Raw genomic sequence first — 15,643 nt, 5'->3', positions numbered from 1 at the left:
CTGATGCATTATATTGAAGCCAGCTGTCTGTATAGCTGATATATAGGTTTGGGACATCCTTTACTAAGAACCAGCATGTATTGCGCTGGGAAACAAATAATATGTTCTCTGGAAATTCACAGTGCTGTGCAGGTACAGTTAAAGAGTTATTGACTGACAGACATTATTACTACACTGCCTGGTCTAAATTAGGATTACTAACCCGCTACTGCTCTCAGGCCCCAGCCTGCTACCCGGCTCTTCGGCCTTCAAAACCTGGGTCTCCCACATTCAAGCAGGTAAATTTTTAAATATAGATTTTTTTTTCAACAACTTGTGCATTCCCAGTGGCCAGTCTAGCTCATCCAGCAAGTTTACTCTGGAGGTTGCCAACAGCATTGCAAAACCCAAAAGTCAAAACTGAAAGTTCACAATCCCAGCTAGTCAATGGCTCATAGTAGTGATCAAATCTCTTCTGATCAAATCTCTTCCCCCCCCCCCCCCCCCAACCACAAGAACTTTCCCCCAATCATCCTCTTGTTTTCAGAGTAACTCCGATGGAAACCACAGAATGGACACTCTGGGTAGAACAGCAGCAAATGAGCACATCACATGGCAGCAATCTCTAACACAAATGGAATGCTAGTATTTACACCACCAAGTAAAATAAGAAAACCTTTGCACTGATTTATTGGCGAGATGATACAGAATTATTTGTCCAGTGATGGTCATGAAAAGACATTTAAAAGCATTTCCATATGGAGTATTCTCAGTTAAACTGAAGGCATAAAGATTCCCCATAAAGAACCACTGTGAAACAGCCTGCAACATTTCTAACTGATTTCAGGTAAGGTATGCACTTCTTCATTTGAACTAATTTTGCATCAAAATGTTTTATTTCATAGAATCCAACAGTGCAGAAGGAGGTCATTCAGCCGATCGAGTCTGCACTGACCCTCCAAAAGAGCACTTTATCTAGGCTCACTCCCCCACCCTATCCTTGTAATGCCCCGCATTGATCATGGCCAATCCACCTAACCTGCACATCTTTAGACTGTGGGAGGAAACCCACACAGATATGGGGAGAACATGCAAACTCCACAGTCACCCAAGGCCAAAATCGAACCTGTGTTCCATGTGCTGTGAGGCAGCAGTGCTAACTATTGTGCCACCATGTTGCCCACAAATTTTATCCAAATTGCTCAGTAAGCTTAACCAACCACCAGTTGAGCCATATGAACCAGAAGATCCAAAATATAATTGCCAGTCTACTCGCAATTTGCAATCTTATCTAGGGTTGTGGTGAGAGTGCTGCAAAAGGCACCAGCTCCCTGGGCTAGGAAGAAAGTCAACCAGGATTCCGGTTCCTCAACACTTGGCAATACCCATGTTCATACAATCACCGAATGACACAGCAGAGAAGTAGGCCATTTATGTCACACAAGGGTCTGGCACATATGGGGTTGATGTGAGACTGAATGCAGTACTGCCCACAGTGATGTAAATAGTAGATGACCCACACCAAGGGGTAGTGTTGGGCAGAGCTGTGTACCTGCAAGCATGGAGACAGCTCCTAGCTTAGAACTATTTACAAATATATAGTAAGGGTCAAAGAGTCAATTAAAACTTACAGTTAACCTACCAATGAATATGAAGACTTCTTTGGACCTACCAAACGGTAACCAACACCCTACAACAGTTCAGACAATTATTCTGAGGCCCTTATTCCTTCCCCAAAGCCTTCAAGTAATTTTTCAATATAATTTTGCTATTTATTTTTGAATCTCCTTTCATCTCATTTTCAGGCAGTACATTACAGATCATAACAACCTGCCACATTATTTATTTATTTTTTACATCTCACCTCACCTCTGGTTCTTTTGCCTTAAATTTGTGTATTCTGGTTACTGACGCTTCTGTTACCAAAAATAGTTTCTCCTTATTTACTCATTAAATCATGCACAATTCTGAAGATGCCTATCAAATCTCCTCTTAAATCTTCTCTGCTCTCAAGGATCGCCATGGAACAAGTCTTTTATCCCCCTCGACTTCCGGTGGTGGCCATGGAGTGAGTGGTCAAACACAAGGTAGCTCCTGCCTGCGGATGGACAATTTAGCCCTTCTGCCCATTTTACAGATTTTGTTTGTTTTGTTTTATTGTCACATGTACAGAGGTACAGTGAAAAGTGTTGTTCTGCGTACAGTCCAGGCAGATCATTCCATACATTAAAAAACCATAGGACATACATAAATACATAGGCACTAGGTGAAGCATACAGGAGTGGTAGGTGAAGAAAGTACTCACAATACAAAACAAGATATTATCTTTCAGTGAGTGATGTTGAGGAGTTGTCAAACAAGGGGTGTGTTGAACAAGGGGCACTCTACGGACCAGGAGGACTTACGTGGCGCAGCAGAAGAAAAAATAATGGAGGGATCGGTGGTGTTGTTGCCCATACAGTGGTCAACAGAGCAGTTGGTCCAATTTATCTCGGCCGAATTCAAGAAGCAGAGGTTGGCAGCCTCAGGAGGATCTTGTGAGAATGGCAGAGCCAATTCAGGCTGCCCAGGAGAGAGTGGAACAGAGGTTGGAGATGGCAAATGCAACACTCCAGAAGGTTGCTTGGGACGATGTAGTCTGAGAAGGCCCCAGGATTCCCAGCAGAGTTTTACAAAAGGTTTGTGACACAGCTGTGCCACTCCTAGTGGAAATGTTTAACAATTAATTTGGTAAGGGGGAGCTTCTGCCTACACGGGCGCAGGCATCAATTTTGGTTATTTTAAAGACAGATGAAGATCTGGAGGAGTGTTGGCTTTATCAGCCGATATCATTTTTGAATGTGGAGACTAAGTTGTTGGCGATGTGTGCTGGGGGTAATAGCAGAGTATCAAATGAGGTTCATGAAGGGACGACAGTGGTCATTGAACATTAGGAGGTTGTTGAATATGGTGATGACGCCTGCGACGGGTCAGGACACCGAGGAGTTAATATCAATGAACACGGAGAAGGCATTTGACTGGGAACATCTTTTTGAAGTACAAGAGCGGTTTGGTTTGGGGCCGGGGTTTGTTGGTTGGATCAAGGGCTCCCAGGGTGACGTGTACAACACTATGGGCATGATCTAACCGAATGGGAAAAAAGAGTCCAGTAATGAGCACGTTTAGCCGGATGTTTTCCAGTGCTCGCAGCGCCAAGGAACACCCTGCTTCCGACCGGGACTGTGGTTCTACTGGAGGCCTCGGTGGAGAATGTCCCATCAAGGTCACACATAGTCCCGTTTACTGCACTCAGGAGCTCCACTCACCGGTACTCCTCAGTGCAGGCAGAGATCGGGATGCCATTTTTAAAAGGTGTCCCAATCTCTTGACACTCCGATGCGACCCCTGAACCCTCCAAATGGCCTAACTTACCGATTAGCAACCCCCCCACCCCCACCATGTAGGGGGGACCTGACCACCAATGCGGAAAAATGCCAGCTTGGCACCTTGGTATTGCTAGCCTGGCACTCTGGCAGTGCTGACAACTGAAAGTGCTACCAGAGCACAGTCAGTGCCAGACTGGCACCCTGGTGGCACTTGTGCCAGGGTGCCAACCTGCTCAGAGGGCAAGCACCTGAAGGCCACCAAACCCCTGGGAGACCCCCGCGAGTGCCGTTCAGTCTGGTCCCCGCTTGTGGAGACTAACACTGAACGGAGCTCCTCGAAGGGCTAGATCCCAATGCCTTAGTTAGATTAGGGGAGCAAATTTATAAGTGAGACTAGCTACTAATATGCAGATTTGCAAAATAGTGATGCCGGGATTCAGATCACTCTCTTCTCGCGAAATCACGTTAGATCTCGTGAGACAAGGAGAGCTGAATAGATCCTGGAAGAGGATCACCCAACATCTACCGGCCACACTGCCTTCCAGGCATAACGCAGCTGGTAGATCACACCCTAAAAGTTTGAGGTATTTTTGCCTGCATCGGGGAATGAGGCAGGGCTGTCCACTGCACTGTCCCTGCTGCTTTTTGCATTGACATTGACAATTGGCGAAGGCGCTTTGGGGCATCAGCAGACTAGAGAGGAATAGATAGAGGCAGGGTAGAACACCCAGTGTCCCTGGACGTGGATGACCTCCTGCTATATGTCACAGACCCGATTGCAAGCATAGATAGCATTATGGAGAAAATATGGGTTATTTTGTGGGTATAAGCTTGATGTGGAAAAGAGCGAGGTGTTTGTAGTCAATGCCCAGGTACAGAGGAGGGGGTGGAGAAGTTACAGTTTTGGCTGATCAAATCAAGCTTTTATTATTTGGGGATACGGGTAGCACAGAGTTGGGCTCAGCTACATAAATTGAACTTGGCCAATCTGGTGGATGGGCAAGGGGGATTTCAAGAGGTGGGATGTTCTCCTGAGATGTTCTCCAGAGACTGTGAAGACGATGATTCGCCTGACGTTTTTGTTCATTTTTCAGAATCTCCTGGTTTTTGTGCCCAAGTCGTTTTCTGGGAGGGTAAACGGGATGATCACAGAGGAGGCAGGTCAGGTGTTTATCATGCATCGGTGCATATTCGATGGGCCGACGGGCCTATTCTGCGCTGTATTGTTCTGTGATTTAGAAAATCATATGAGCGGGGAAAGAGCACTGGATTCGGATGGTAGTTTAAGAGATAGGCAGAGGGGAGGTCTGGCTCTGCCGAACTTGTTGAAGTATTACTGGCCAGTGAATACCAAGAAGGTGTGGAAGTGGGTCATGGAGGAGGGGCCGATGTGGGGGCGGAAGGGGGAGGCATTGTGTAGGGGTACAAGTCTGAGGGCACTGATGATGGCACCCCTTCCGTTGCCATCGGCTAAGTACTCCATGAGCCCGGCAGTGGTAGTCACGTTAAGGGTCCGGAATCAGTTCAGGCAGCATTTTAAGAGTGAGGGCGCCAATCTGTGGCAATCACAGATTTGCACCAGCAGGGTTAAATGCAATGTACAGGGTGTGGGAGTGGGAGGGTATTGAGAAGTTTAGGGATTTATTTGTGGAAGGTAGGTTTGCAGAGTTGGGAGAATTCGAGGAGAAGTTTGAGTTGCCAAAGGGAATGGGTTTCGGTTTTTTACAGATTAGGGATTTTGTTGGGAAGGAGCTGGCCACATTTCCACGGTTGCTAGCCCCTCTGTTGCTTGAAAAGATTGTGTCCCAGGATGAGACAGGGGAGGGGAGGGTCTCTGATATCTACAGGCAATTTATGAAGGGGGAGAGAGCTTCAATAGGGGAAGTTAAGAGGAAGTGGGAGGAGTTGGGTGGGGTATTTGAAAGGGGGTGTTTGTAGTGAGGCCCCGAGGAGGGTAAAGGCGATATCCTCCTGTGCGCAATTAAGTCTACTTCAATTTAAAGTGGTGCCAAGAGCGCACACGACAAAGTTGTGTATCAGTCGTTCTTTCTGGAGGTGGACAACCGGTGTGGCAGTGTTTGGGTGGTGGTGGGGGGGGTTTGGCGGGCCGGTAAACCATACTCAAATGTTTTGGTCATGTCCGAAATTGGTGGAGTTCTTCGAGTGCTTCTTGGAGACTGCACTCTCTAAGATTTGACATCCTACCAAGAGTGTGGTGCAGAATTGGTCAGAATACTCCACTTGGAGCTGAACGATCAATTTTCATAGATTTAGCATAGCTTCGATATATTTGGATATGCCACTTTATGTAGCCAAGGATCCCATATGATTTTTTAAAAAATATAAACAGCCTTCTAAACTTGTCCTGTACCTTCAAAGTCTTTCACACATACACGCCAGATCTCACCACCTTCTAATCCTGTCTTCATCACTACACACTTCTCTGTATTAAATTCCATCTGCTATATGTCAACCCATTTCTCCAGTCAGCCCATGTTTTGCTCTTCAAAGTGCATATAAAAACGCTGGGTACGAAAAGGATAAAGTTCAGCTATGATGCCATTTCCACAGGTAAACAGCACACCAGGAATGACATAAAACCACTTCTGCATTGCAAAATGGCAGAGGATCTGGCACTTGTAGAACAAATGCAGCAATGAAGCAATGCTTTCAGAAAAAAAGGAAGAAAACAGGAGCAGCAATTCATAGAATACTGTAATCATCTCCCATTTACACCATCCAATAGATCAAACAGTTTTCAATGTTACAAATCTCAGGAGAAAGAAAATTCAATCAAGTGTGCAGACATACCATCGATTATTTTGAAATATGTTACATTTTCCTCATACCAAATAATAGCATCTTACGTACATACACAGCACAGAAAGAGGTCATTCAGTCAAAGCGGTCCATGTCAGCATTCTCGTTCCTCAACTTCTTAGGTAGAGTAAGAAAGAACAAGTCATCTTCAAAGATTGCAGTAAATTTTTAATTCACATAACTGCCAGAAATCTTTGAGCCCCATCTTCACTCATCAGGGAACTGGAGGTCTTTTCCCAGAAATGTAGAGCAGAATTCTCCCAGACTAAAAATCGGTTTTATGCTTTACATAAGGACCTTCCACTTGTGTCTGCCATGTGGATCGGGAAATCCGCTGGAGGCCAGCATAAAATGACTTTGCATCTTACTGATGGCCTATACTTACATATCCACAGTGTTACATACACATCAGGATGTTTAATGACAGCAAGCTAAGCTACACATCCTATTATGTCAGGAATAGGGTTACAAATTGCATTCAAGCAAAACTGGTCAAACTCAACATCACATAATTCACAGAATACCTTCTTGGATTACAGTAGTCTGTGATCAAACTACAAACTGTTTCAAATGCTTTCAAAGAAACCATCCAACAAAAACGACTTGAATTCATCTAGCACCTTTCAGTAAAGTTTCCCAAGGTACCTTTGTAGGAGCACTGACAAACAGATTTTGGCACTGAGCCATTCAAGGACAAAAATAACTAAAAGCTTGGTGTCAGAGGCAGGGTTCAAAGAAGCAGCTTAAAAAAGGAGAGAGGGGCTTAGGGAGGGAATCACTGAACACAAGCCTCGGCAGTCGAAGACTTACATGGCTGTCATTGCTGGATAAATTGAAAATGAGAAGTTGCAATCAGTCAGAATTAGATGAGTGCAGATATCTAGAGGCTTGTCAAGTTGAAGGAGATTACAGAGATGGGGAGAGGCAAGGCCATGAAGGGATTTGAAAACCAGGATGTGAGAATTAAAATTTCAGCATTGCTGGGTCAACATGTACAAGACTGATGGGTGAATGGGACTTTGTGCGAGTTAGGATACAGGTGACAAGAGTTTTTTAGTTTTAAGTTCAAGTTTATAGACAATGCAAAATTGGGATGCTGCCCAGGAGAGCAATGGAATTGTCAGGTCTAGAGCAAACAACAGGTGAAAAGGATCAGAACTGGATACTGGTGAAAAAAAAGCAGCTGCATTTATAACACATAAATCAATTTAAACATAAATCAAATTAAACTAAACATATTCCTTTGACAGAGTTACTTTTTTTTTAAAACATTTTCAAGCAATATGGGCATCGGTGGCAATGACAGCATTTATCACCTATCCCCAATTCCCCTTGAAAAGGTGGTGAGCTGCCTTCTTGAACTGTAGTCCAGGTAGTGCAGTATACCCACATTGCTGCTTGGTACGGACTTCCAAGACAGTGAGGGAACAGCAATATAGTTCCAGTCAGGAGGGTGTGTGGCTTGGAGGGGAGTTGGCGGCTGCCCTTTGTCCTTTTAGGCGGTAGAGGTCACAGTTTAGTACGGTGCTGTTGAAGGAGCCTGGGCGAGTTGTTGCAGTGCTTTTTGTAGATGGCAGACACTGCTGCCATTATGTGTCAGTGAGGAAGTGGATGGTGAAGGAGTTAAATGTTTTGCCAAATCAATCAGCTCATGAAATCTCATGTGCCTTGGGGTCAAATTTCAATTGGTCACATTCCTGCGAAACAAATGTCTTGGGACATTTTACAACATTAAATGTGCAATATAATGCGAACGGTATTATTGCTTGCACTTTTGCATCCCGAATTAGAAGCTTAGTGCAGCCCCAACAGAATATTGAAGCTGCCCATGGATAATTTTCCCCTCACACTGGTCATCTCAAACCTGACCAAATAGTTGATCCCAAACATAATTTATCTACAAATGAATCACCAGCAGAAGATTTATAAGAAACAAAAACTGAGCTTCTAATATCTGGCACTTAACAATGTCGGTGCTATTCTTGCACTGAGTAATGTTCAATCACAAAATGTCAGTCGACAAACATGAATACTTGATAGTAAAAAAACTAATTCTAACAGTTTTGGTCAGCCACGGTGATAACTTGAAAACTAAGAATTTTCCTTGTACATGTACGTCCCCATGTTTCTGTACTTTGAAGAAATACTTTTCCAAGACTTTACAAAATAGACATTGAAAAGAACAAAACTTTAGTCTATCAATTTTAAAAGAACAATTACTGTTGCTATTTAATTCCAAACCACAATGACCTGCAAACGATTGTATATTTAATCTGGACTGTCCTTGATCCTGTCCACCATCTACATGGCAGAAGTCAAGAGTGTGATGGAATACTCCCCATTTGCCCAAGTGCAGCTCCAACAACACTCAAGAAGTTGGACGCCATCCAGGACAAAGCAGCCTGCTTGATTGGAACCCCTTCCACCCGTCACCGATGCACAGTGGGACAGTGCGCATCATCTACTTACCATGGCTCCTTAGGCAATGCCTTACAAACCCACAATCACTACTATCTAGAAAGACTAGGGCAGCAGATACATGGGAACAACACACTTTGGAAGTCCCCCTCCATGTCAATCACCATCCTGACTTGGAAATATATTGAGTTCCTTCATGGTCGCTGGGTCAAAATACTGGAACTCCGACTCCAATAGCACAGTTGGTGTACCTGCACCACATGGACTGCAGCGGTTTAAAAAGGCAGCTCACCACCTTTTCAAGGAAAATTAGACATGGGCAACAAATGCTGGCCTAGTCAGGGAAGCCCACATCCTGTAAAAATAAATTATTTTTTTCCCTTCAAGTATTGATCAACTTTTTTGAAAAGTGATTTCCAAATCTGCTTCCACCACCCTTACAGGCAGGGCATTTCAGATTATAACATCTAGAGCACGAAAATAAATTCTCCTAATCCTGTCTGATTCTTTTGGTAATTGACATGAATCTGTGCCCCCTGGTTACCAATCCTTCTGCCGCTAGAAATTGTACATCATTATTTACTCAATCAAATCCTTCATGATTTTGAACACTATCAACTTTAAATGTTTCTGAAAGAAACAGCTTCCCCAATCTTTGTATGTAACTGTCCCAATTTCACCGGTACCATTTGAAGAATTCTCCTCTGCACACTCAAAGGCCTTGCCTAAAGGGCAGTTTCCAGAATTGGACACAGTGGGAGCAATTCTCCAGAAAGATTTACAAATGTGGTAACGAGCGGAAATTGCCGCGAGCTTCCCAGCTCTCAGCCCGGCGATGCCTGCAATACAATACATTAATTGGTCCACTCAACAAGGCCCCACGGACTTCAGGCTGCAAATTAAGGCTCACCAGCCGATTCGCTGGGACCACGCTAGTCAACCCCCGGCTAAGAAGGTCGAGCAGCACTTAAACAGCTTTTGCACAGCCAATCCCACTCAGTTCACACCTTTGGCGCCGAGACAACCAGCCCCAAGGTTTGGAGACATGGACCTGGGAAGGCCCCTCGGTGCAGTCGAGGTCAGGAGGCATGTCCTGTTCCTCAAAAGGTCCGGCAGGGTGAGCCGAAGGGCAGCCAGTGCCCCCTGGGATGAAGTGGCAGTGGCCATCAGCTTGGGCAGCATGACCAGGAAGACAGACCTCCAGTGCCCCAAGAGGGTCAACAACCTACACCGGGCAGCACGTGCGGGTTGACACACACACCCACCCGCCCTATTAAATAATGGGTTAAGAGACATTCCAATTGGTTGTCTCATTTATGTTAAGTATCCAATAATTGACACTGATATGTAAAGGGGCTTCATGGTGGCCTTTGTGTCAAGTGATGTGACGTTAGAGATTTTGTGCAGAGTCTGTTAAGTAAATTAAAGGCGTTTGTGGAAAAGGAGCAGAACCTTTGACTCTTTGTACAACAGCAGCTAAACATATAACACCCCCTCCAACTACCAAAACCTTCCCATCCCAACGCAAGCAGCCCCACCCCAACCCTCACAATGAACCACACAGGTGGTTAACAAAGTCCTCTGTCTCCACACGAGAAGCTGTCCCATAACTGCCGAGAGAGAGGGCCCAGCCTGGCAGCGGGGTGCCGGACACAAGACTCCTCAAAACCTCAAGAGGAACGGACCCTGGAGGTGACGAGGGCGGCTGAGGACAGAGCAGTCAACATTGCGGAGGTTGCCACAAAACGCCGGGCCCCACCCAGAGGGCCTGGCAAACCCAAGTTGTTATTGCCATACAGACTGGCCCATCCCTCCAACTGATCACATGTCCATTTTCCCGCAGGACCTCCAGCCGGTGGCACCGGCCCATCCGGGGCTGTTCCCTCCCCATCCCAGGAGAACACCTCCAAGGTAAACCCCAAGTATGCTACCATCGATGCGTCACAGCAGTCATCCCCACCCTCCACCAGCGCAGAGACATGCACCTCGGTGGGCAATGTTAGTTGTCAAACTTCTGGGGCACATTCTAGTGAGCACCATACAGTCGCTGATGCACATCAGGTGGAGCCAGTTACACCTAGGCAAGACATCAGTCGGAGGGCCACTGGATCCCAGGACCCAGCTTGGCCCCAGTCAGATGCTGAGCCTCTGGAACAAGTTTACCTGGAGCTGAGGCAGACGTTAGGGTATGGCCGGGACATTCAGAGGGAAATATCAGCCATACTCCAGCAAGTCCATAGCCGATTGGAGGAATGCCAAAGACTACTGGCACAGGAGATGTCGCCGGCAATGCATGGTACCAAGGTCAACACTGCTGGGGTGGCAACCGCAGTGGAGCACTTGATGCACTAAGTCAACAACATTAGTGGAGGTGTCCAAGGTGTGGCGCAGATGGTGATGACTGTGGCTGAAGGCCTTGGCAGACTACACGACTCGCTGGGGGACATGACCCAGTACCAGGCCAACCTCTATGAGGCGCTGTGGGACATGTCCCGGTCTCAGATGGGAATGGCCGAGGCGCTGCGGAGCTTGTCCCAGTCGCAGGTGGGCATTGTCGAGGCACTGCAGAGCGTAGGCTATCATCGAGAAGCATCGCAGAACCGATCAACACCATGGTGCAGACATTGGGGAGGCGCCAGGGCCAGATGATGCTTGAGCAACTGTGGCTCAATCCAGCTGCCCCTCAATTCCAAGGTGAACCCCAGGGCCCTACGTACACATACCGGGAGAAGGGGACGCAGGGTGGCAACCCGGACCCATCCTATGGTCTGGAGATGGTAGCCACCAGCTCCCCCGAGTTCCACCCCTCTGAGAAGCCACGTCTCACAGTCAGCACCTGGTACAGGGCGGCACAGTTGTGTTGTGATGCCCTCAGGTGAGCGGGGGCCCTCTGGCCCCAGAGCCTCCAATGGACGCTCGCCAGAGAAATCGAAGGCCATTGGACGTGGAAGCAAATGGCTGTCTCATCTCTGATGTGCATCGTGGGGATACACCTAGATGTAACGGTCGAGCAAGGAAGGCCAAGCACATCGAGGATCACAGAGGGTACGGGGGGGGCAATAAGGAAGGTAGGGATAGTAGGACGGCACCATAGGGAGAGTGGGTCAGTGGTGTAAACGGTTACAAGAAACACCCAAATACCCTCACAACAACCGGTATGACGCCTCTGGCTCTGTGTTCCACAATGCAGGCTGATACCAATCCCATTCCCCACCCCCCTCCCCCTCCCCTCCCCAATCCCAAACTCGCCCACACACACACCCAGCTGCAGGGGGGGGGGGGGGGAATCCTGCTCTCTGGACCGCACACCCTGCACCCCCCTGTTGGCAAACTTGGCAGTGGACATGTGCCCAGGCTGCTCCTCTGGGTGTTCGGAGGTTGAATGCTGCATCTGTGGTGCTGCCTTCAGCAGTGTTCAAGCACAGTGTCCATGCATCAAGTTATGATTGGGATGCTAGGAAATGAGTCCCACGTGCTGCATGGCCCGCCCTGCCAAGGGGATCCACTTGGGATATGTGAAGTGCTCACTTAACCACGATTGGCAATAACCTTCAGCCACATGGCCAAAGGGCCAGTGAGAGTTATGGGTGGTCGGTGGGGCAGACAGGAGGGTACTAGGGTTGCCCCCAAAACAGGAACTCCCGATACAGGAGTTAGCATGGACCCGCTCAATGTTGACCTCCCAGCCCCAATCACCCCCCCCCCCCCCCCCCCCCCCAAAAGCCCAGATACCTCCAGATGCCCTCGGGCTCATTGCCTGTGAGCGAAGGTGGCTACTCACCTCCTCGTGTCACTGCAGCAGCCCTTCCGCCAGGTTCACGTTTTTCAAAAGGAGTGCTAAATGCTGCCACCATGACCACTTGCTGGGAAGGCAGCTGGATCACAGGAGACTGATGGATATGGGGTGGCTCCCATTAATTGTATGAAAATAGGGCTCACGTGCTGATTATTGGTTTCTTGCCACCCTATGGCAGGATCTCAATTCTGCCTATGGCAGAGAGCCAGTTGCATCGCAAACAGTTTGACGCCCAGCACGGTTCTCGTTTTTGGCCTCTCCCATTATTCACCTGCCTCGTCACACTCGAGCAAAACAAGGCCACTGAATTACGCCCAATATTCCAGTGCTTTACATAGGTTTTGCATAATCTCCTTGTTTTTGTCGTCTATGTCTCTATTTATAAAGCTACGGTAATAAAGCTTCTTTACTCATAGCTTAACTTCTCTGCCACCATCAAGAATTCATACAAGTAAAGCCCCAGGTTGTTCCAACCCTACATTCCCTTTAAATGGGTGTCATTTTGTTCACATTGCCCATCCTCATTCTTCCACCAAAATGCATCACCTCGCATATCTCTGCATTAAATTTCAGCTGCCAAGTGTTTTTTTCATTTCACCAGTCAACATTCTCCTAAAATCTCCTACTTATCCCTGTTTACTGCATTTTTTGCACATCATCTGCAAACTTTGAAATTCTGTCCTGTATAAAGCAGCCCTGATGTGCACCAAACTACTGTAGACCCAATACCAACTCCTGGGCGACAACACATGCGACTTCTATCAAACTGAAAAACAGCTAATCGCCATCGCTGTGTTTTTGGTCGGTGGGCCAATATTTTGTCTACACCATCCATTGCCCGTATTAGCTCCTTCAATTTAATTTTACTACCAAAACTATTGTTTTATTTTATCAAACAATGCAGTAGCTCTGTTTTGTAACTTTACTTGTGCACATTCTGGCAATAAAACATGCAAAATAGGTAGATGAGCAAGTGTGCATGAACTCCAGAACCATTAACTCCTACATTGTTAAGTTCACTATTCTGTATTTTCCACAAAGATCATGCAACTATCAGATGCATAACTGCCACAGAGTACACTCCAACAACCATGCCCCCTTGATACCCAACCAAAAGAATCCTCTTCAACTGTTTTGGAGAGGTTGAAAACTAGCAAAATGCAAGGCACCAGCTCCAACCCAAGCACTCACTGCTCAGACTTTTGAGGGGAATAATGTGAAAGATCCAAGGAAAAAAGCAAAATGGTTCAAGAACTTTACATCCTCAACATTATGCAAAGCAGCCAGGAGGCATCCTACCCGCTGAGCAAAATACTCAACCTTGCCATACCCAGCAGGTAACTTTTAATCGAGCTACGTTAGCTGTCAAGGAACTGTCAGAAGCACAACTGCACCTCACGCGTTGAAGCGTCAAGTGTTTCCCTAAAATTTGTTTAGAAAACATCAGGCGTGAAGGGCAGCTCGCCGCACTGGAGAAAATCCCAAATGCGGGCAATTCAATTTATTTAATAAAAATATTCCTCGCTACACTAATTTGAGGCGGCAGACGGATTTGCAGGGCAGATAGCAAAACACAGGAACAGGTGTCACACACAATGCCAGCACTGTGCTGCCGGCGTTACTGCAACAGGCTCTTCTGCTTGACGCTTGCACTACTTGGGCCACGGCCAGTCCACGTTAGTGCAGGAGAGCGAATACAATAAGACAACTTCAAAAGACAAGAGTCAGGATGGAACCGACAAAATACCTCAATTACCAACTCCGTAAGAGCAAAGAACTTTTGAAGCAGGCTATGCATTATACTTTGACTATATTTATGTCCTTAAATTAAAAGTGAGGTGTGTGTGTGAGGGGGGGGGGGGGGTGAGGTGTGTGAGGGGGGGGGGGATGAGGTGTGTGTGGGGGGGGGGGGGGTGAGGTGTGTGTGTGGGGGGGGGGATGAGGTGTGTGTGTGGGGGGGGGGATGAGGTGTGTGCGTGTGTGGGGGGGGGAGGTGTGTGTGCGTGTGTGGGGGGGTGAGGTGTGTGTGTGTGTGGGGGGGGTGAGGTGTGGATGGGGGGGGTGAGGTGTGTGTGTGGGTGGGGGGGGTGAGGTGTGTGTGTGGGTGGGGGGGGTGAGGTGTGTGTGTGGGTGGGGGGGGTGAGGTGTGTGTGTGGGTGGGGGGGTGAGGTGTGTGTGTGGGTGGGTGGGGGGGTGAGGTGTGTGTGTGGGTGGGGGGGGTGAGGTGTGTGTGTGGGTGGGGGGGGTGAGGTGTGTGTGTGGGTGGGGGGGGTGAGGTGTGTGTGTGGGTGGGGGGGGTGAGGTGTGTGTGTGGGTGGGGGGGGTGAGGTGTGTGTGTGTGTGGGTGGGTGGGGGGGGGTGAGGTGTGTGTGGGGGGGGGTGAGGTGTGTGTGGGGGGAGGGGGGTGAGACATGTTTTGGTATCACAGGTGATCTCCAATGTAAAGAAGGAACCTTGAGAGGGAAGGAAGGAGAGAGAAAAGGAGGGAAGGAGGGAGGAGAGAGGAGGCGGTCCGCATACCGTACCCAGGCCGGGAGGTCGGTGAACTGGATGTTTTCCCGCTGGCAGCTTTCCTGCTGCTCCAGGAATGCCAGCGCCCGGCACAGCCGCGAGCGCTTGTTGTGCCGGTTCCTCTGCCACCAGAAGAAGACGAGCAGCCCGATGAGGACCCAGCTGAAGCTCAGCCCCAGGTAGCCGAGCGCGTACACCGGGAAGATGATGACAAAAGTCTTGGCGAACTGTAGCACGACACCGGCGATGTCCAGGCTGATCATCGGCGGCGCCGGCTCCCTCTCCGGCTCCTCGGCCAGCGTGTCGCTCCCAGCCTGGGACTCGCTCCGCTCGCGCATCTCGCTCCTCTCCGGCCTACTTGCCGGCTTTCTCCTCACTCCGCTCGAGCTGCGCTGACAGCCTCGCTATTTCTAAGGTTCGGAGCCTCCGCCGCGCTCCGCCTGTCAGCCAGTGGCGACTCTGCCCCCTCCCCCTCCTCGCCTGTCATCGCTCCCTCCCTCAGGAGCCCCGCCCACCAGCCAACCGCCGCCCACCAGCCAACCGCCGCCAATGCCACGCACGCACCTGCGCGATGTGTCATGCCACCGATGTCAACACGCTCCCTTCACGTTCTTTCTTCTCGCTGATGTCACAGACCTTCGGCGCGGTTGCCCTGCATTCTGGAAAATGAAAAAAGATGAAAATCGCTTATTGTCACAAGTCGGCTTCAGATGAAGTTACTGTGAAAAGCCCCCAGTCACCAGGTTATGGCAAA

The 15,643-nt window shown here is 48.3% G+C and overlaps 1 protein-coding gene across 6 annotated transcripts in view; it reads right to left on the bottom strand.

The window, feature by feature from the left end:
• Positions 1–15,367, bottom strand: part of esyt2b (extended synaptotagmin-like protein 2b) — a 293,556-nt gene extending 278,189 nt beyond the window's left edge. For 4 of the 6 annotated variants that reach the window (XM_038798359.1, XM_038798360.1, XM_038798363.1 and 1 more), the window contains exon 1: positions 14,904–15,366. In XM_038798359.1, the coding sequence (XP_038654287.1) occupies positions 14,904–15,227 (324 nt within the window). In that variant the 5' untranslated portion in view covers positions 15,228–15,366. Of the gene's footprint in view, positions 1–14,903 lie in introns of all 6 variants that reach the window. The other 2 variants (XM_038798358.1, XM_038798362.1) reach the window with 1 other exon arrangement.
• Between the last annotated feature and the right edge of the window lie 276 nt (positions 15,368–15,643).

The sequence above is a fragment of the Scyliorhinus canicula genome, chromosome 5, assembly GCF_902713615.1.
Source record: "Scyliorhinus canicula chromosome 5, sScyCan1.1, whole genome shotgun sequence".
NCBI classification, from domain to species: domain Eukaryota; kingdom Metazoa; phylum Chordata; class Chondrichthyes; order Carcharhiniformes; family Scyliorhinidae; genus Scyliorhinus; species Scyliorhinus canicula.
This window is presented reverse-complemented; position numbering and strand designations above follow the sequence as displayed.